At 37.8% G+C, this 22,827-nt stretch overlaps 1 protein-coding gene across 1 annotated transcript in view; it reads left to right on the top strand.

Moving 5' to 3' along the window:
- Window positions 1-22,827, top strand: part of plxna3 (plexin A3) — a 243,431-nt gene that overhangs the window by 182,034 nt on the left and 38,570 nt on the right. The window contains exons 11-16 of the mRNA XM_051653449.1: window positions 10,478-10,574; window positions 14,405-14,595; window positions 14,686-14,834; window positions 16,233-16,353; window positions 20,323-20,459; window positions 21,097-21,264. Coding sequence (XP_051509409.1) covers window positions 10,478-10,574; window positions 14,405-14,595; window positions 14,686-14,834; window positions 16,233-16,353; window positions 20,323-20,459; window positions 21,097-21,264 — 863 coding nt within the window. The remainder of the gene's footprint in view (window positions 1-10,477; window positions 10,575-14,404; window positions 14,596-14,685; window positions 14,835-16,232; window positions 16,354-20,322; window positions 20,460-21,096; window positions 21,265-22,827) is intronic.

The following is a 22,827-nucleotide window of genomic DNA, read 5'->3' as shown; positions in this document are numbered from 1 at the left end:
ATTCTGTACTACCATAGGGGAATGTGTTTTAAAAGGATAGTTCACCCAAAAGTGAAAATTCTGTCATTTTCTCACCCTAAGGTCTTACCTGTATGACTTACTATTTTCTTCAGTGGAACACAGACATTTTCAGAAATTATTAAGACTGTTCTGGTCGCTCTTTTCTAAACAATTGTAATAAATAGGGACTGAGGCTTTCAAGCTTCGTAAAGGACAAAAAACCCTATAAAAATGTTTCTTTCTCTAAAGGATGATTTGTTAACGGATCTGACATTGCAACTTCCCTCATGAGCTTTCATAAAGTAGAGCTAGGGCACATGTCAAAATTTTCAGTGAATAACAACTTAAATTTCTTTCTGTTTCTCACACAAAGCTATCATATGGCTTTAGAATACTCGGAATATAGCACGCATGTCATATGGACTATTTTTATGACGCTTTAATTGTGCTTTTGGATACTTTTTGAAGCTTGAAAGCTTTGGTCTTTGTTCAATGTAATTGCATGGAAAAGAGCGACCAGAACAGTCTTCAAAATATCTAATTTTGTGTTCCATGGAAAAAAGTCATTCATGAGGGTAAGTAAATGACAGCCTTTTCATTTTGAATGAACTATCCCTTTAATCTTGACTTGTTTGCATGTAAACAACCAGTCTATTGCTGAAAAGTTTTGTATGGTAGTCTGCCCAAAAAGCAATTTTAAATACTAATTTCCACATGAGCTTCAGAGCTTAATGTTTAGGTGTAGTTTGCTGCAGCGGCTGGCATCGTCTTCGCTTTGCACCACAGTCTTTATAAACTATACACGCTATTAGGTTGTCATGTGGAAGCAGGTGGGCCTTATTAAAATAAATTGATCATCTAATGCGGTGATCAGTCTACTGTATATGTCCCTGACTTAATGCGTCGCATCAAATTAACTGTGCCCAGAGCGTTTCTCCGTGTATTAAGAGGCTCAGCTGCGCTTGATCCTCCAAATGAAGAAATCCCTGCACCAGAAAGTTCTGCTTGGGATCAACTCAATCCTCACAAGGAAAGAATGCTTTGGTTTGCCTCGGATCAGTGCGCTCACCTCATTTATGGTGACACTCGTTCAGCCATACAGTCGTTGCTTGCATATCCATGTGGCAGGCTTTCTTTATCCTACTTTCTTTAGGAGAATGCTCATTTCGTTATTTATTTACAGAGGCTCACGACCAAACCAAATCACATCATAGTTGGACGGACAGGGACAGAAGTCCCATACATTGTTTCTGTATCTTTAATCATAACCCAGAATTCCCCTTTCTCAACATAGAAATTAACCAATGATGCAACATTTGGTTGAAATGAATTATGTTCTGTTATTACTGGACTGTGCTTAGTAATAGGATAGCTATTATTCAGTAATTAGGTTACCATAATGTAATGCAGTGCTCACATACTCAACTCATTTTCCACGTACCATTGATGTCGTTATGTCTTTCTGCTGAGTCTGGTTCCATTTGTAATTTAATTAAATGTACAAGAGTTTCATCATTACGTTTTATTGATTTTCAGTCTGTCACTTAAAGTAGACACCATTGACAGGTCAACTGGAGCCAAACATATTCAGAGACGATGGGTCTCATTCACTAATAATTGTGTACAAGTTGCTTGCTTCTGTACGCAAAGTAAGTTATCAAACAAAACTTTAGACAGATTCATAACAGGTGCGTACTCACATTAATTTGTTCTTACACTTATTCTAATGTTGATGAATCTGGATAAAAGTTACCAGATGAACAAAACTCCCTTTTAAGTTCTATTGTGGTGTAATGGATGATGGATAATGCCATATACACCACTAGAGGGCGCTGCTTGCTTACACAATGCTGACTGAAGTGTTTCAAGGATAGCTTTCAAGGTTAGTAACAGCGCATGACCAAACTGCGATTTCAATCTTAACTCAATCAATCGTGTAGCCTTAATAGATACCATACCAATGTCTAAAAAGTCAAAGTTTGCTGGTTTAAAAAGGGTTTTGGATGGCTTTACCTCATCATGTATAGGTAAGTGCCTCTTTCACAACAACAGGTTTTCCTCAGTTAATGTGAGAACGAGAATTATTAAAAATATAATATTTCATGTTCTTAGGAGTACCAACCCTTCTACATTTTGTGGCTATCGTTATTTCTGTATTGTCCATCTGAATTCACAGAGTTATTACTAAGTGTGTTGATAATTAATTATAAATGAACCATCTGTTTTTCATATCTGTGTTTTCATGCTTAAAACCGATTTGCCGATGGTTTTAATTTGGTCAATATTTGGCTGATAAATATCGGCTGCCGATACATCAGTGCATACGTAGATATATTTGTGCTTAAAACTTGTGTGCGAATGTTTTCGCGCAGAACTCAAGATTCATCAAAAGTTTTAACCAACTAAAAAGTCACACGTTTGTGTGTAAAACCTGTCCAAACATACAAACTTTTTGATGAATCATGTAAACAGTTTTTACACGTAAGTATGTTTATATTCAAATGTGTATACGTAGACGTAGTGTTTCCCAAACTGGGGTACGCGTACCCCTGGGGGTACTTGAGGTGACAGTGGGGATTTTACCATTTTTCTTTACCGTTCTTTAAATTTCATTACAGTCTAAAATAACGTTCAAACCCAGATCATGTATTTCTCACTGGCAAAAAATAATTTTGTGTGCCCTCTAGTGTAGAAACACCAAAACTGTTGTGTCATAAAGGTCAGATAAATATGCAATTAAATAACCCTATCTTTAGTGGTTAAAAAAAAAATGGCATCTACTCATGCATCGTGCGTCACACTGCTAGGTGACGTAGCTTAGCGATAGCAAGTAAAATGGATACTCCAGACTTGCACGTCAGTCGCCCACGATTTTAGTTTGTCTGTTTCTTTTTTTCTTTTTTTTTTTTTTTGCTTCTGCAGTTTAAAACGTAATTTGTATTTAAGGTTAGATGCATAGGGAGTTTTGATTCTGATGGTATAAGTTCATAAGCTTTGATGACAGGTGTCAGACATCCGGTGCGGCCAAATAATTTTCCACATTCACATGCAGTCATTTTCACTCACATTTGCTCGCACACTAGAGACATGCTTTTACATTGTTGCGTGGTGTTTTTTCAGCAAATGAGCTCAACCTTGCTAACAGCGTCAAATGTGAAATAAAAACACACATTTGCACAGATACTTACCCGCTATGTTCGAAGTTGGCCGGCAATGCTGTACTTGCAGTGATGCACAATTCCAGGCACAGAACTGAACGCTATTCTTGCATACCACGACGCGATGAGGGGGGAGTTTTCAAGTTATGCAGTTATATCATATCTAGCATACCCATCTCAATCAGTAAGCCATTTATTCAATATGTATATGATTAATATGCTGTAACATGTACAAATATAACATGTTTAATATAAGGGAGTTGTTTTACAAAGATAATTGTGTTATACATATTTCCAAAATACCTTGTGTGAATGATATCTATGCTTTAGAGAGGGGGTATGCCACTGTAAAAAGTTTGGGAACCACTGAGTATTTGTGCGTAAAACTTGTGTGTGAATATTGTCATGCAGAATTCATGATGTCTCATGATATTTTACTTTTTTTTTTTTTTTCTAATTTTGATAAGTGAAAGAGACCCAGTGTCTATGAAGACCTTTGGCAAACATATTTTTCAACAATACAATCCTTCTTAAATGCTTAAAGCTCAGTTCCACTGAGTCCCACTTGAATTAATTGCAATCACTTAATTTCAAGGGAAGGCCAGATTTTCAAGAAACAACATTTTTTTCCCATTAGTCAATATCTGCGTACGGTTATTCATCAAAGCCAGTGCTGTAAACGGCTGTATTAACTTTGCTCCAATAAGTGGATTATTAAGCACAGCAATTTTTAAGAGTGGTCTCTTTAACAACCCTGCTTTCTGCTCATACACATTATATTATTTGATTAAACATGCCAAAAGAATTAAAATATAACCCAAGGAGGTATAGCTAAACCAAAACGGTGGAAATAGCCTTAATTCTAATGATAGGATGCGTCTTGGGTTGTTTTGAGCATTCGTGATGCTGATAAATTGAGGAAGGTTTTAGAGATAAGATTACCTTGCTGTCGTTTGCCAGTCATTTCCAATGAGGCCTCTGACAGAACCAGGCCAGGCTGTCTACACACAACACGCCACGATACAGTGGGAAGACAAGCCGGAGGAAATCAATTCACTACTGGCAGAGATAAGTGGTATTGTATGGGCAAACACAAAGGCTTCCACCCATTTACACACCGAGGCTAATCTCCTCAAAGCCCCAGCACCTTTCACTACAGGAGAAGCAATAGGCAGGAAAATACATAACGGTTTTGCACAAAATACATTGCGTATGACTCTTTCGTCAGCACAAGCAGAGGCAGCATACTTTAGCCCAACCTAGATTTTAAGATGCTGTATTTTCCTTTCTTTTTTTTCTTTTTCTTTTTTTATAGATGCTTGTATTTTTAGAATTTACATACATTTTTAAACTTCATTTAAAGTTTAGAATAAGTAACAATTAAATAATTTTAAATATTTTAAAGCATTCTTACATAAATTGTCGCAAACCATTCTTACGGAATTGTTTTGCTCTCTTACGTAAATTGCTGCTTTGAATTTAATGATTCGAACATTACACAAAATACAAAAACATCAGAAAATATGCATTTTCTATAAATGTGCTTTATGAAAATACAGGCATCTATCAAAATGCTTATTGCGTATGACTCCTTTCGCAGCTTTCGTCAGCACAAGAAGAGGCAGTATACATTTACACAACCTAGATTTTTAGATGCTGTATTTTCTATATATTATCGTAGATGCTTGTATTTTTTATAAATCACATTTTTATGTTTTTAAATTTCGTTTGATGTTTGAAATAAGTATGAATTGAATAATTGAAGCTTGACATGTATAAGCTCATTGGGCAGTTGTGAAACACAAGCAGAACAAGTTTCTGTGTATATTGTTTATTAAAAATAGGGATGTGCACAAGTAATCGATTAATCGAGTACTTGTTCAGTTTAAATATTCTACTAGTAAAAACACTACTCGAATATTGTAATATGATTTTCCCTTGTGCCTTTGCCTGCCATGGGCAACATTGGAACTGCTTCTAATTCATTCATTCATAATTCATTAATCTTCCAAATATAAAATGAAATTAAATATGTGCTTTATAAAAACACAGGAACTATGAAAATGCATATTGCGCCTTATGCAGTTTTTATAAAGGTGTAGATGCTTGTGTTATAAAACACATTTTTAAATTGCATGTGATGTTTGAACTCATTGGGTGAAACACGAGCTGAACAAATTTCAGTGTATATTTTTTATTAAAACCACATCAATTCTCACGTTCTTACAGAAATTGATGCAAACCATTTATAAAAGTATTCTTACATAAATTGCTGCTTTGAAAATAATAATTTGAATATCAAACAAAATGCAAAAATGTAATTGAAAAATACGTAAAAATCTAAGTTGCACTTTTGATTGTTCTGGCGAAAGCTGCAAGTCATACACAAAGTATTTTGAGCAATAACGAGATGTAATTTCTTGCCTTTGGAATTCAACAATTTATGCAAGAATGCAACAGTTTATTAAAGAGTAGTTTTACGAGTGATTTAAGCAGAAATTTGTTTTGCTCATTTTCCATGAATGAGGCTTAATGGAAGAAATAACCTTGAAACAATGTTAATTTGTTGAATGTGTAATTAACTAATAATAATAATTATTAGGTAAATTGTCTAATACATTTTTCACAGGATTGTGTAATTTTTTTACTATCAACATGAATTTTATGCAATGCATCTGTAAACTGGGTATTTTTCTTAATTACAGTAGCTTGGGTCCTATATAGCTCAACAAATTCCAAAATATGTTAATGATGTTGAAGTCACAACCTTTATCAATATGCAGGTCATCCATAATTGACCCCAATTAAGATGTTCCAGACCCCAGCAGCTGTGTCTCATAGAGATGCATGACTGTTGGGTGCCTGGCGTCAACAGGTTGAGTGAGGTTTAGTTCAGTCTTTCACCACTTCTTCTACTGCATAGCTCGCTTGAATTCTTCCTAGATATTTCCCTGAAAACAGCTGCAAAAAGTCTCCAGCTCAGCGCATACACACACCACTGAGGGCCATTTTCCACTCTTCAGGGCCTCTCGAACTGCTGGTGAATGATGTGGCACTGCTTGTTTTCACTGTTGTGATTTATTTGGGCTGTTTGGATGAATGAGCACTGATGTAACAGCTGACGTTTTTATCAGTCCTAATGACCGGGTGAGGCATGAGCTTTTAATGGGTCAGAGTATTATTTTGCTGTTTTTAAAACAGATTTTGGTTTTGCCATAAATGGAAATAAATGCAGTTTCACTGCTGTGGGGAGAAATTCACTATGAATAGCGACAGCTTTGTTTATATGCACACACTGTCCAAAATTAAAGGGTTGGTTAGTTTGATTAAAATTATGGCGTCATTTAATCACCCTCTAGATATGTCCTGTTATAAAGCTACTGCTGAAGTACTGCTGCCATGATCGCTTGGAAATGTACATAAATGTCTTTTCTAAACTAAATTCTGTTCAATAGCGCAACGATAATTGCATTATGCAAATAGCGCAGAGTTTTGCCAAAAAAAAGCACAATCTATAATATTTCAACACATTTTACACCTGGTTAAACTAGATTACAGGTGATTAGTGAAAAAGTACCATAGAAATACCATGGTCATTCTGTGTCAACTGAACAAGAAGTCCTGGGCTCAAAATTTAGTTTTTTAATCATTTTTTACTGGTGAAAGATAAACGTAAATGATGGTGAAAGCCAAAATATCAAATGCAATGGATCAATATTTAGTGAGTAATGCATTTTTATTGTGGAGGGTCAAAATAACAATTTCGTCTATGATTTTGGAGCAAAACTACAGGTCAGAAAAAAACAATTTCCTTAGAAAGGTGGTGCATCATTATTTTATTTTTACATCAAGATAGGTAGGTCTAATCCTAAAATCAGTTTACTTCATCATCACTTGTTGCATTAAATGCCAATGGTGTGAATCCAAAAATTGAAAAAAGAAAAGAAAAAAAAAACACTTTTGTGTTCTTTTTTTTTTTTTTAAAGTTAGAGTGCCTATAACTCTAAAATTATTTAATATATCTTAATATCTTTTTAAATTCTCATTCAGAACAAAATTCCTTCTTAACCACCGAAACAAATGCAAAAACACCTTTTTGGCCATATTTTGTTCTAAATGATATTACACCCGTTCGTTCTTCGATTTCGCGTGAAGTACACTGGTGGCCAAAAGTTTGGAATAATGTACAGATTTTGCTGTTTCAGAAGGAAATTGGTACTTTAATTCACCAAAGTGGCATTCAACTGATCACAAAGTATAGTCAGGACATTACTGATGTAACAGCGCCATCACTATTTGAAAAAAGTCATTTTTGATCAAATCTAGACAGGCCTCATTTCCAGCAGCCATCACTCCAACACCTTATCCTTGAGTAATCATGCTAAATTGATCATTTGGTGCTAGAAAATCACTTGCCATTATACCAAACACAGCTAAAAGCTATTTGGTTTGTTAAATGAAGCTTAATATTGTCTTTGTGTTTGTTTTTGAGTTGCCACAGTATGCAATAGACTGGCATGTCTTAAGGTCAATATTAGGTCAAAAATGGCAAAAAAGATACAGCTTTCTCTAGAAACTCATCAGCCAGTCATTGTTTTGAGGAATGAAGGCTATACAATGCTTGAAACTGCCAAAAAACTGAAGATTTCATACAAAGGTGTACACTACAGTCTTCAAAGACAAAGAACAACTGGCTCTAACAAGGACAGAAAGAGGCCAGATGTACAACTAAACAAGAGGATAAGTACATCAGAGTCTCTTGTTTGAGAAGTAGACACGTCACATGTCCTCAGCTGACAGCTTCATTGAATTCTACCCGCTCAACACCATTTTCATGTACAACAGTAAAGAGAAGACTCAGAGGTGCAGGCCTTATGGGAAGAATTGCAAAGAAAAAGCCACTTTTGAAACAGAAACACAAAAAGAAAAGGTTAGAGTGGGCAAAGAAACACAGACATTGGACAACAGATAATTGGAAAAGAGTGTTAATGATCTTAACCCCATTGAGCTTTTGTGGGATCAGCTAGACTGTAAGGTGCGTGAGAAGTGCCCAACAAGACAGCCACATCTATGGCAAGTGCTACAGGAAGTGTGGGGTGAAATGTCATCGGAGTATCTGGACAAACTGACAGCTGGAATGCCAAGGATCTGCAAAGATGTCATTGCTGCACGTGGAGGATTTTTTGATGAGAACTCTTTGAAGTAGTTGAAAAAAAATTAAATTTTAATAGTACGTTTTCACGTTATTAATGTCCTGACCACATTGTGATCAGTTGAATGCCACTTTGGTCAATAAAAGTACCAATTTCTTTCCATAAGTGCAAAATCTGTACATTATTCGAAACTTTTGACCGCCAGTGTATATCGGGACCTTTAGTATCTTCATGTTGAAGGCCATAAATATTGTTAAATCCCAGCGATATGGTGCTCCCAATGTGGCTCCATTCGAAAATGTTTCAATTTTACCCATTTTCAGTGGTCGAAAACCAAATGGGGGTTGCATGGTATGAAGCTATGAAGTTTTTCGTGTCCGGCAGAACAAAGGTCTGAAGTACAAATAATGTTGAAACTAGAAATGTACCTTTATTTACATAAAAAAACAATAATGTAATTCACCCCTGAATGTTTTTTTTTTTTTTTTTTTTTTTTGTAGACCTGTCAAAAGGTTTAATCTCAAGTTAAGTAGAGAAAGAAATGTAAAAGTGCAGCTGTGGCAGTTCATAATGCTGAATTTGAAGGCTCTGTCCTCTGGCTGGTTTACTCTCATTCTCTCTGGCTCATCTTGAAGTCTCTTAAGCAAGCTGCCCACCGATCGATGAGCCTGATCAGCCAGATTCTCTCAGGGTTGCGTTGGCTAAGTGCTCTCACTATTGTTGCTAATTAAAACCCAGACTTTAAAAACCACCATCACCTGCTATATGCTCTACCTGACAAGCTGCAGCTGCATGTTTGGAGACGTGCCATACGTGCCGTCTACTTATTTGCCACAATGTCCTGGCCTGTATGTTCTTTTTTTTTGTGGGGGGGGGGGGGGATATGTTTGGCCGAGACTAAGGTGGCATTGGCCCCATAAATTTTCCTTGTGCCCCCCCAGAAACTTCTGACACCCCCCTTCCCAGTCTGATGAAGAGACAAGCACTTGCCCACTCTAAAGATCAAAATGCCCCCACAAAGATCATATCTTAGTAGTGGTAGTCCGATATAGGTTTTTCAATGGTCGATACCAATACCTAGAGATCAGGATGGCCGATGACTGACATAAATGCCAATAAACATAATACAATTTAACAACAGCAAATCATATGTACACAACATTTCTAAAGTGAAACAAACACTTAATTAATGCAATATTTACTCAAATTTGCATAAACTTGAAAAGGAAAAACCTTGAAAACAGAAAGTTTTGACTATCCATTGACAAATTTATTGGTAGATTTTGGAACAATGGAACACAATGGAAAGTTAACACTTCTGTTAATCGGCCAAGCGAACACTGTTACCGACCAATGCCAGTAAGCATTTCCCAAAAGCATCATAAGCCTAAATAGATCGTAGAAACCATTGGCACCAAATGCGATCAAATTAAGCTTGCGATGATTTTGAGAAAGCAGCCCTGGCCAATATATCGGTATATCACTATATCCTACTACTGGCCTTGCTGTCAAGCCCGACACAGAGTTTGAGGCGGGACTGTCTGTTTGTACAACCAATGGAAGAAAGTGGGATTTTCTTCAAGTCAGTTATGTTGTCATCATTGCCAGTCAGAATTTGGAGCAAATTATAGATCCGAATTTAAATTAACTTTTTTTCTGATTAGTGCAGTTGAAGAAAGTGAGACGATAAAATCATCATCAGTGATCGTCACTGTGTTTGTTTAGAAGTCAGAGACTTGCAGAACAGAAATGAGCATTTCCCAATCAGTGGGCACACATCCTGGTTTGGAAACGCCCACTGATTACTACATTGAGATTCCCTATTTTCATTGGATAGTTGAGAAATGCCCATCTCGGTTTGAAAACGCCCACAGATTGGGAAACACCCATTATTGTTCCGAAGAGCTTTACCTTTAGAGTAAAGTACCTTTACATAATTTTGCCTTGAGTGCTGTTGAGTTTGCAAATTATATCTTAAGATCGAAGTCAATTTTCTTAGGCCAAGAAGATCATTATCAGCATCAGTTTTATTTGCGTCATGACAAAGAAGAGAATAAACAAAAATGAACATTTTGCCATTGTTTACTCACCCTAATGTTTACAAAGCATCATGTTCCTTTTCTTATTTGAATAGTGACTCATGTTGTTTCTGTTGTTTTCTCACAGTACTGGTATGAAGGGAATGAGATGGGAAACCTGCCCGTAGATTTTTCCATTGTGTGGGACGGTGACTTTCCCATCGACAAACCATCCTCCATGCGAGGTAAGTGTCATTACCTTTGCTAAGGCAAGAACCACTATTGCTCAATATTCTATTGCTCATACTTGCGATTCGGGATTTGTTTTAAGCACGTAACGTGTGCAACAGACACAAATTATATAATTTCACCTGGCAGACAATAAAATGTCAGACTTGTATTTAAGGAGGGACCCGGTCCATATCTAGTCACCGGAATATCATAAGGGTGATCTTAATGGTGGGCTCTTTTGACTTGAGCCAGTAAGTAACCACTTAGAACACCTTAGAAAATGCATAGCAATGCCCTGATTACCAGCCACAACCTAGTATCATAGAAACAAGTTAAGCTCTGTTAGGAACCGTTCACACCAAAAACTGCGGAAAGACACTGCACACTGAGTGTGGCTACATGCAAACCAAAATGCTTATAACTATCAAAAATCAGCTTATTCAAAAAAACTTGTTTACATGAGACTTGATATCATCAGATTATTCTTAGCTTTGACATCAAAAAGTAAACAGTCATGCCCACAACACATTTGATAAGCCAGTAAAAATGGTAGTAAAGGTGTTTACATGCCACACAAGATCAAAAATCTAAAGAGCAAAAATGTTTGTGTGCCAATCGGTTTATGCTTAAACCATTTGTGACCTGACCTTGATAAAAGAAATCATTTTAAGGCTTTTACATGACCTTACACGTTGTCGGCTTATTAAGCATAATTGGTGAAAGATGGTGCATGCAAACGCGCTCAATCATACAGTTCCTCGGAATAATGCAGTTCTGCTACAGATTTTTTACATTTTATGGAGATGACTGTTGAGGCAACAGAGCAACATTCTTAAGCCCTCTAGTGGCTTTGGACTGTCGAAGCCAAATACTTCATAAAAAGAAAAATTGAGGTTATCCTCCCTACATTCATATTTTATTAACCTTCCCTGTGTCCTCTTGAGGTGGGAGGGTGTTACCTTTTGAGTAAGTGGAACTTAATGTATCTTTTATTTTATTTCATCTGGATTTCAAAATCTGTTCAAACACTCTCTGTCAGATATTCTCTCAGCCGAGACAGCATATTTTATTGATAACAAGATGTCTGCCTGTTTCACCCTTATATAACATCATGTTACTGCCGAGAATGGCTTAGAATCCGTGTCCGTCAGCTTTTATCCTGTTCACACCTTTGTCAGTTTGCACTGACATTTAACACTTTAAAAAATAAGAACCGGAATACTTCCAGGAGTCAATATATCTCTTGAGGAGAACTTCATCAAGCGCTCCATTACCAAGAGTTTTCTGTGGTTTCAGAGGAATAGAGCCAGGAGAGAAACCGAAATAGACAAACTCATAGCTCACTGTGTGTCTGCAGATACAATCTCTGTGGTAAATGATTGGCCATGTGTGTTTATTAGTCTGTGGTCGTGTTTTCAGTGGTCTTCTATTCATAGATCAGATGGGCAACTCAACCTTTACACCTTCTCTGGCTCTGTTCCAAACTAAAATGAGCTGGATACTAGGAATGGGCATTTTCGAGTAATTGTAGTTGAGTACTTTAACCCATAAAAAACAAGTAATTGATTACTCGTAAATTAAAATGTCAGTTAAAAATATCAAGTATGACAAGTATGTGGAATGGTTTCAAAATAAGCTAAGTTTATCAAAATATGCTTTTCTTTTGAGGAAAAATATAAATAAATGAACAATATGCATTAATAAAAAATACAAAAAAGATTTTAAAATAACAGTAAAAAACATTTGCACTCACCCGGAGCTTACATAGAAACCAGTACTGACAGCATTAGAGTAATGCACATATAGAAAATCTGAGTCTACATAAAAAGGCTATCGCATTTTTATAATTTCACATTATTCAGAAAAACAAGTGGTGAATGTTGCTTTTTTATAAAACTCGCTCTGCCCATGATCAGATATTTAATGCTCAAACCGGTCTGAAAAGCTTCAGAGTTTCTTGTACCGCTTCACATTTCCTTTCCACCATAAAAACAGATCCTTGTCCGCTGGAATGCGTGACTCTAAAAAGAACCGAACACCAGTAGAGTAGAATTCAATAAGATTCAAAATATTACAAGTATTGCCACACTTGGCTTGATTGAAAGCCCAGAAAGACGCCATCATGGGGCCTGGGTAGCTCAGCTCATAGTAAAGATGCTGACTACCACACCCGGAGTTGCAAGATCAAATCCAGGGCGTGCTGAGTGACTCCAGTCAGGTTTCCTAAGCAACCAATTGGCCCAGTTGCTAGGGTGGGTAGAGTCACGTTGGGTTAACCTCCTCGTGGTCGCTATAATAGGGTTCTCGCTCTCGGTGGACATGTGGTGAGTTGTTCATGGATGCCGCGGAGAATAGCGTGAGCCTCCACACGCGCTAAGTCTCCGCGGTAACGTGCTTAACAAGCCACGTGATAAGATGCATGGATTGACTGTCTCAGACAAGGAGGCAACTAAGATTTGTCCTCCACCACCCGGATTGAGGCGAGTCACTATTCCACCACGAGGACTTAGAGTGCATTGGGAATTGGGCATGCCAAATAAAAAAAAAAAAAAAAAAGAAAGACTCCATCATGTCTCCTCTCATACAACACCTCAAAGTTGACCCAATTGTAACTGGGAGATATGGTGAGAGATCAAGAGGGAAAGTACAAGAAAATTCAGTGTTACCCACAGCAAGCAAATACGCAAAGCAAAATCAATTTGCAATATTCAAGTAGTGTTTTTTGTAGTCTACTATCTGGTGCAGATTGAGTACTCGATTTGTCGATTACTCATGCACATCCTTATTGCCTACATAGACAACATTTTTAGGCATCATAGACGTGCACTCCAGACGTGAAGGCATATATTTGCATTTTTTGCTTGTTTATCTATATAAACCTGTGCTAGATGGACATCGGAGTGCCACGTTTTTTTAGATTTAGATTTATCAAGTTAAAATAACTTATTACCATGGGGCCGCCCTAGTATTTTTTGTAAGGGTACCTAGGCAGAATTTTTAGGCATCATAGGCACGATTCTGACATGAAGGCTGTTCCAATCCAAACAGTACAGAGCAAAATGATGCTACCTTCTAAGGTAACTTCTTTTGTTCAATATTTAAGGCAGTATCACATGTATCATTTGTGGATAAAGCTATCGAGACTGCAGAGCAATGAGTTCAGTGAAAATTTTCATCAACAATGCCAGACAAGCTTGCTATCAGACTCTAAAGTGAAACTCTTAAGCATTAATGGCATCTCTTTTACGCTTCACAGAGTTTTTAACTTGACTTTGCCACCAGGATGCTGAAAAAACAGTGAGATATGCTATAATGAACAAAGACATTCTTTTAGCGCATGTTTACATAGAAAAAAAAATAGCACAGATGGACGCAAAAGCGAGTTTAGTGCAAACGGCCCATAAGGGCAGTATAATTTTGCTTCACGTGAAGAGTGGTATTTGCATTGCGAATGTAAGTGACCATTAACTGTGTTGCTACCCATGAAGGTCGTTTCAAATCATTCTCCTTAGAAGGTAGCTGCCTGTGTAGACACTAGTGAGGCAGCTTACTAGAAATAGTGTTTCTGTTTAAAGAATTCAACCTAAACTCCCACCTAACCAGAACAGCTTGGTTCTCTGCTTCATAGAGGCCTAGGGTCAGAATTATTTGTTTGTGTGGGCAGCACAGTGAATCATGACACAGTAAATGCAGGCGTGGGCTTTGCCTACCTTCCCCTTACAGTTCAAATATCGATTGGCACCGCACAGCTGGCGCCACTCCAAACATGCCCTGCTTTTAACTGGCCAGCTGAGAGTAAGGCTATATTCTCACTGTCTCTGTCTCTGTGTGTCTGTTTGTGTAGCTCTCTTGTACAAGTGTGAAGCTCAGAGGGACAGCTGTGGACTGTGTCTGAAGGCAGACAGCATGTTTGAATGTGGCTGGTGTCTTGCTGATAAGAAATGTCTCCTGAAGCAGCACTGTCCATCACCCGAACACAACTGGATGCATCAGGGACGACGCAACGTACGCTGCAGTCATCCGCGTATCACCAAGGTAACACACGTTTATATAGCTAAATCTAAATAGGGACTTTTTTCTTTTATATCACCCAATGAGATACCATTGTTTTCTGTCTCTCTGTAGATCCGGCCGCTGACGGGGCCGAAAGAAGGCGGCACACGCGTGACTATTGAGGGAGAGAATCTGGGGCTGCAAGTTCGAGAGATTACATACGTGCGAGTGGCGGGGGTGCGTTGTTACCCTGCAGCTTCTGAATATATCAGCGCTGAGAGGTGAGTTATACATAATATTCTATGCAACATATGAGGCTATTCATGTTTCAGTGTGCCCTTTCTGTAAATGCTTCAAGACATTTACATATTACTCCAAGGTACTTAATGAAGAGACATTGTCATGGTACATGTTAAAAAAATCATGGTACCATGTCCAAACAACGTGGTATTACTATGGTATATATAAAAAAAAAAATTTTTTAAAAACCATGGTATTACCATGGTACTGTGTTTAAAAAAAAAAAAAACATGGTAGTTACATGGTGCCATATCCAAAAAATGGTATGACTATGATACAGGAGAAAAAAAAAATGGTATTAAAATGGTGCCATCTTAAAAAAAAATGTATTACTGTGGTACATGTAGAAAAAAAATGGTATTACCATGATACATCTCCAAAAAACATGGAAGTTACATGGTGCCTTATCCAGAAAAATGTTATTACAATGGTACATGTAGAAAAAAAAACATGGTATTATTGTGACATGTCCAAAAACATACTAAGGTACATAGTAAAACATGTTACCATAGTATATTTCCAAAACAACATGGTTTTACCATAGTACCATGTCCAAAAAACATGATATTTCCATAGTACATGTCCAAAAACATGGTTTTACCATAGTCCATGTCCAAATAACATGGTTTTACCATAGTACCATCTCCAGAAACTTATGGAATTACCATAGTACATTTCCAAAATAATGCGTCTTCATCGTAGTACTATGTCCCAAATAAAAACATGCTATTATCATAGTACATGTCCAAAATAACATGGTATTAGGATAGTACCACCTCCAAGAACTCATATAATAACCATAGTACATTTCCAAAATAACATGACTTTATCATAGTACAATGTCTCCAAAAAACATGGTATTATCATAGTACATTTCTAACTTAACATGGCTTTACCAAAGTACCATGTCCCCAAAACATGTTATTTCCATAGTACGTGTCCAAAAACTTGGTTTTACCATAGTACCGTGTCCCCAAAAAACATTGTTTTACCATAGCACGTCCAAATAACATGGTTTTACCATAGTACAATTTCCAGACAACTCATGGAATTACCATAGTATATTTCCAAAATAACATGGATTTACTATAGTACCATGTCCCCAAAAGACATTGTTTTACCATAGCACATGTCCAAATAACATGGTTTTACCATAGTATAATGTCCAAAAAAACATATTACTATAGTCCATTCCCAAAATAACATGGCTTTACCATAGTACCATGTCCCCAAAAAACATTGTTTTACCATAGCACATGTCCAAATAACATGGTTTTACCATAGTACCATACCCTTGCCATGTTACTAGTTAATGTCAGTTAGTTAGTATCACCTGTTTTGGCAATGTTGATTTCAATGTGTGTGTGTTTGTCCTGCAGGATTGTGTGTGATATGGAGGAGTCTCAGATATCAAACCCCCCTGGTGGTCCGGTGGAGTTGTGTATCGGTGACTGCAGCGCAGAGTATCGCACCCAATCGTCTCAAACATACTCTTTTGTGGTTCGTGCCAAGATTATTCTTAATACATCTTATTATTTTTTTCCTATAGATATCCTCCTCCTGGTTTGTGGTGATCTAGGCTCAGCCAGTCAATAAACTACCCATTCTTTGAGACTCAGCCAATCAGATTTCCTATCTAAAATCAATGAATCTTTAAAATTCCCACTCCACCAATCCATTAGCCAATCAAATCTGCTTGTGGCGACTATGTGATTATGCAATTCGCTGAGGAGGAAAGGGATGTAAAGAGTGACACTGTTACTCCCTCCTCCCTGCTGAGTTTTAAGTGGTACCCAGCAGGAAAAGCTCATTAGTCTATTATCTCGAGCCCAGGAGCTGAACACGCTCGCACACACACACACATAAATGGATAGTCCTGCCTGGATTCCCTGAACATCTAATCAATAGCATCCTTGCAGCTTTAGTCGTGTAGAAAGGTAAAGCAAATGAAAACACGCACTCTGGCCAATTACACAGGTATGCAACTAATTACTTTGAAAGGACTGTACTGCAGCAATGCCTGACAGATCCTGCGCCGAAACAAATGAGCCCTGTTCGCCGCAACAGCAAACAGGACATTTCTATTACAGTGATGAGTGTAATTTCTTCGTGTAGTACCAGAATAAGAAAACAAGATCACGCTTGAGTGTGTGTATCACACTGCACTGAGCTCCATCTGTTCAGAAGTTTCCACTGGGACTCCTGTCGGCCAGTGGTCAAATATTATGGGTTTTTTAATCGCCAATAACGATATCTAGAGAGCAGGGTTTTCGATGGCGGATGTTAAGGGGGAGACCAGGGCTAGTTGTCACAGGGGGATGTTGTCACAAGGGCTATACAATTGAAGTCAGAGGTTTACATACAGATTGAAGTCATTAAAACACATTTTTTAACCATTTTTTGGCAAGTTGTTTAGGACATCTACTTTGTGCATGACAAGTAATTTTTCCAACAATTGTTAACAGACAGATTGTTTCACTTTTAATTGACTATATCACAGTTCCAGTGGGTCAGAATTTACATGCACTAAGTTAACTGTGCCTTTAAGCAGCTTGGAAAATTCCATATTAGCCAATTAGCTTCTGATAGGCTAATTGGAGTCAATTGGAGGTGTACCTGTGGATATATTTTAAGGCCTACCATCAAACACAGTGCCTCTTTGCTTGACATCATGGAAAAATCTAAAGAAATCAGCCAAGACCTCAGAAAATAATTGTGGACCTCCACAAGTCTGGTTCATCCTTTGGAGCAATTTCCAAATGCCTGAAGGTACCACATTCATCTGTACAAACAATAGTATGCAAGTATAAACACCATGGGACCAAGCAGCCATCATACCGCTCAGGAAGGAGACACATTCTGTCTCCTAGAAATGAACGTAGTTTGGTGCAAAAGTGCAATTCAATCCCAGAACAACAGCAAAGGACCTTGAGAAGATGCTAGAGGAAACAGATAGACAAGTATCTATATCCACAGTAAAACAAGTCCTATATCAACATAACCTGTAAGACTGCTCAGCAAGGAAGAAGCCACTGCTCCAAAATTGCCATAAAAAAGCCAGTTTGCAAGTGCACATGGGGACAAAAATCTCACTTTTTGGAGAAATGTCCTCTGGTCTGATGAATCAAAAATTGAACTGTTTGGCCATAATGACCATCGTTATGTTTGGAGGAAAAAGGGTGAGGCTTGCAAGCCGAAGAACACCATCCCAACCGTTAAGCATGGGGGTGGCAGAATCATATTGTGGGGGTGCTTTGCTGCAGGAGGGACTCGTGCACTTCACAAAATAGATGCCATCATGAGGAAGGAAAATTATGTGGATATATTGAAGCAACATCTCAAGACTTCAGCCAGGAAGTTAAAGCTCGATCACAAACGGGTCGTCCAAATGAGCAGTGACCCCGAGCACACCAAAGTTGTGGCAAAATGGCTTAAGGACAACAAAGTCAAGGTTTTTGAGTGGCCATCACAAAGCCCTTACCTCAGTCTGATAGAAAATTTGTGCGAGAGCATGTGCGAGAAAGGAGGCTTACGAACCTGACTCGGTTGCACCAGTTCTGTCTGGAGGAATGGGCCAAAATTCCAGCAACTTATTGTGAGAAGCTTGTGGAAGGCTACCCAAAATGTTTGACCCAAGTTAAACAATTTAAAGGCAATGCTACCAAATACTAACAAAGTGTATGTAAACTTCTGACCCACTGGGAATGTGATGAAAGAAATAAAAGCTGAAATAAATCATTCTCTCTACTATTATTCTGACATTTCACATTCTTAACATAAAGTAGTGATCCTAACTGACCTAAGACAGGGAATGTTTTCTACGATGAAATGTCAGGAATTGTGAAAAACTGAGTTGTATTTCTCTGACTGAGAAATGTATTTGGCTAAGGTGTATGTAAACTTCTGACTTCAACTGTATCTCAGTAACTATGTGGTTTTGAGTCAAAATTCCAACTACACAAATTTGTGTTTTCTCTAGCAATGGTTTTATATGTGGGTTTCAAATGCCTAAATCAAAACTCTCTTAAATCAGAATAAAATATTTTTTGTGAATTCTATCCTCCAAAAAATAGTTTTTGTGTAGCAGGTGGGCAAATAACATAACCTGACATTTAAGAAAAATACACTTGTCCTGAGAACACAGTGTTCAGCCTTTCGGTTTAAATCTACCTTTATTATATAGTTGACCCTATGAATGTATGCCAGTCATGTGTTTTAAATGTAATAGGTTTATACAATTTGCTGGTCAAAACACTGATTTAATATTTTTGTATGTTACTTTTTACAATTCTTTTTCCCTTTCATAACTGTTTTACTGTTTCAGTTTTGTTGAAAAGCCTATGATTGGCTGTTTAAGACCCATTTTCTTTTTACCTCCTTGAAAGTGTTTTTAGGAAGCCACTAATTATAAAAATTGAGGTTTTAAGCCTATTTTAGTTTGGTGTGAACTTTATCAAACAATGGCTGTAAATGGGAAAATCTTGATTATTAAGCATTCTGATCTTCAGGGGTGAATGTTGTGTGACTTTAGCAAGCTTTGACATTTCAATATGCATTTTTTTCCACACCCAAACCCTTACAGTATAGTTCAAAGTGTAGTTTTTAATGTTTTTTATTTTTTTATTTTTATTTTTTATAAAATAGGTTGCTTTAAACAAACATTGCAATTCTGCTACACTGAGTCTCTGAGGGTTAAAGGGATAGTTCACCCAAAAATGAAAATTCTCTCATCATGTACTCACCCTCATGCCATCCCAGATGCGTATGACTTTTTTTTTTTTCTGCAGAACACAAAGATTTTTAGAAGAATATTTTAGCTTTTTTTAGTCCTTTCAATGCAAGTGAATGGTGACTAGACCTTTCAAACTCCAAAAACCACATAAAGGCAGCATAAAAGTAATCTATATGACTCCAGTGGTTTAATACATGTCTTCAGAAGCAATATGATAGGTGTCGGTGAGTAACAGATCAATATTTAAGTCCTTTTTTACTGTAAAATTATTTTTTTGTAAAAAAGGATTGAAATATTGTTCTGTTTCTCACCCAAAGTGATTGCATCGCTTCAGATGAAATATATTAAACAACTGGAGTCATATGGATTACTTTTATGCTGCCTTTATGTGATTTTTGGAGCTTGAAAGGTCTGATCACCATTCACTTGCATTGAAAGGACCTACAGAGCTGAGATATTCTTCTAAAAATCTTTGTTTGTGTTCTGCAGAAGAAAGAAAGTCATACACATCTGAGATGTTATGAGGGTGAGTAAATGATGAGAAAATTTTCATTTTTAGGTGTACTATCCCTTTAATAGCAGGTTCCATTGTGACAACTTACCCCATATAGTGTGATATGCCTTGCATATGGTTAACAAACAAACAACACTGAATTTGTTTGTTCTAAACATTATCATCACTGTCAGAGGAACCAGTCTGTTCACCATTCAGGATCTCTGAACTTTCTTTCCTCTAGACTCCGAGTTTTAGCCGGGTGCGGCCAGAGAAAGGACCCATGTCTGGAGGGACGAGACTGACTATCTCAGGCCGACATCTGGACGCCGGCAGCGCTGTGACTGTGTTTTTGGCCCAGGAAGAGTGTCTGTTTGTCAGGTGAGCAGCGATTGCCAGAACCGGATCTTCTAGTGCGAATCACATCTGTGTCTCCTGACATCTGTGGGAAGAAAAATGTGTCATTTCCACATCCAATCAAATGAGTACACATGGACATCCTCAAATATGTCCACATGCTGACAGTGATTTTACTCATCGGTTGAGCCAAGAAACATAATGCTTTAATAGCTTTCCTTGTTGGTGGATAATGATTAAATTGGAATAACAGCTGCTTATAAGACAAGCAATTTTGTCATTTCCCTGCTGAAAAGACTGTATTAGACCAGCGTGTATATCTATGCTGGTTTGGCCTGTCGTAGCTTGTGGATCAGCATTGCCATGCTGTTCACCAACAAAATTAGCAGGTGAAGCTGGTTGAACAAGGAAGTCTTGCTGTCCTGCTGAAAAAAAAAACTAGTAAGTTCTATGCCATTTCTCCCAACCTGACTAGCTGACAAGTGCCCAAAACCCCTGTAAAACAGACTAGACTAACCGACTTGGCCAGGCTGGAAGACGGCTGATTTAAGCTGAGTGTCTTTTCAGTTGGGCCATGATGTCTTTTTGAAATCATAGGATTATAAAGGACAAAATAATATTGATTCGTGTATGTTAATGGTATTGTGTTTTGTTCCAACAGGAGAACGGTGCGTGAGATAGTGTGCGTGACCCCACCATCAGCGTCGGGCTCTGGGGCTTCATCGGTCAAGCTGTTCATTGACAAGGCAGAGGTCACCAGCGATACACATTACATTTACACCGAGGATCCAACCATTTCCAACATGGAGCCAAATTGGAGTATTATAAAGTAAGTAAATACACAATCACATGCTCTGTTCCAAACCCTAGTGGGCTTAATCACTGTTTACAGTCTACGTACGCAAATATCTCCTGCTACCTTCTAAGGGGGCCGTTCAGACCGAACACAAATTGCGCTAAGAAAGCTAGAAGCAGCGCAACAAATGGAGCAGAAACCTGACACAGCATCTAACGCGGCACTCCTGCGCGAGATGCTGAAAAAAGCGTGTGTTTACATAGAAAAACAATTGAAAAACAGCGCAGACGGGCACAAAAAAAAAAAAAAACATTCGGTGTGAACGGCTCCTAAGGCAGCATCCTGTCCCAAATGTAGCCTCATATGTAACTGAATTGAAACACTCAACATGGGCAGCAACTCCTTTGACACTCACACATGTGCTCTAAACAAATAACTCTTCTCACGTAATGCGCACAAGAATCTCAACTAACATTCGCAGCTGTTTCCGATGGAGACTGAGTTAGCGTGTTGCTAAGTTAATGACTCGGTACTCAAAAACAAAATATAAAAATGCATAGCACACACATATTGATTGAAACTGATTAAGTAAAATACACTATATGGCCAAAAGGTTGTGGACACCATATGTGCTTGATGAACATTTGATTTCAATACCATAGGCATCAATTTCCCCCTTTGCTGTAATAACAGCTTCCACTCTTTTGGGAAGGCTTTCCACTATACTGTATGTAGTAACATGGCTGCAGGGATTTGCTCTCATTCAGACACAAGGCTATCAGTGAGGTCAGGAACTCGATGGGGCCTGACTTACAGTTGCTGTTCCAGTTCACCCCAAAAGTGATCAGTGGTGTTCAGGTCCGGGCTTTGTGCAGGCCAGTCAATTTCTTCCACGCCAGACACAGTAAACCATTTCTTTATGGACCTCACTTTGTTCACAGGGGCATTGTCATGCAGGAACAGAAAAGGGCTATCCCCAAACAGTTGCCACAGATTTGGAAGCACACAAAGCCCAAGCCATACATAAAGAAACATTAAGATTTTTCTTTACTGGATTTAATGGAGTAACCAAATTCGTTAATTAAACTTTTGGCCATATAGTGTAGTTCATTTGAGGGAACTTTTCTATCTGTACATTTCAGTACTGATCAAAATAAGAGATATTATAGGATAAGACGAGTCACTCGTATTCATACAAATAGGTAAAATCGTAATGCTGAATATTGTGACTGTAGGAATAGAAGTCCTGCCTTACAAATAAATAGTCTGTGTTATTTGATGTTTTGGAGATTTTGGTCTTTCCCAGTTTAAGTAGACATGAGCTGTACTTGTAAGTTTCTTTGACAAAGGCTGTGTCAGAAATTGAGTACTGTCATAGTATGTACTGCATTTCATGAAGTACGTACTTCTCGGTCGGTATGTCCTTTAGGTATGCAGGTAAGTAGTATGAATACATTCCCAGACATACTTCATCAATGAACCAAATACTGTATATGACAGAGTAACAACAACTGGGAGAATAATTTACTCTGGCTTTGTTAAACAAGCACAAGCACAAGGAACAACTTTCTTGATATACAGTATATAGCAGTTACA

This window comes from Myxocyprinus asiaticus, chromosome 24 (genome assembly GCF_019703515.2).
Source record: "Myxocyprinus asiaticus isolate MX2 ecotype Aquarium Trade chromosome 24, UBuf_Myxa_2, whole genome shotgun sequence".
Taxonomy (NCBI): Eukaryota; Metazoa; Chordata; class Actinopteri; order Cypriniformes; family Catostomidae; genus Myxocyprinus; species Myxocyprinus asiaticus.
This window is presented reverse-complemented; position numbering and strand designations above follow the sequence as displayed.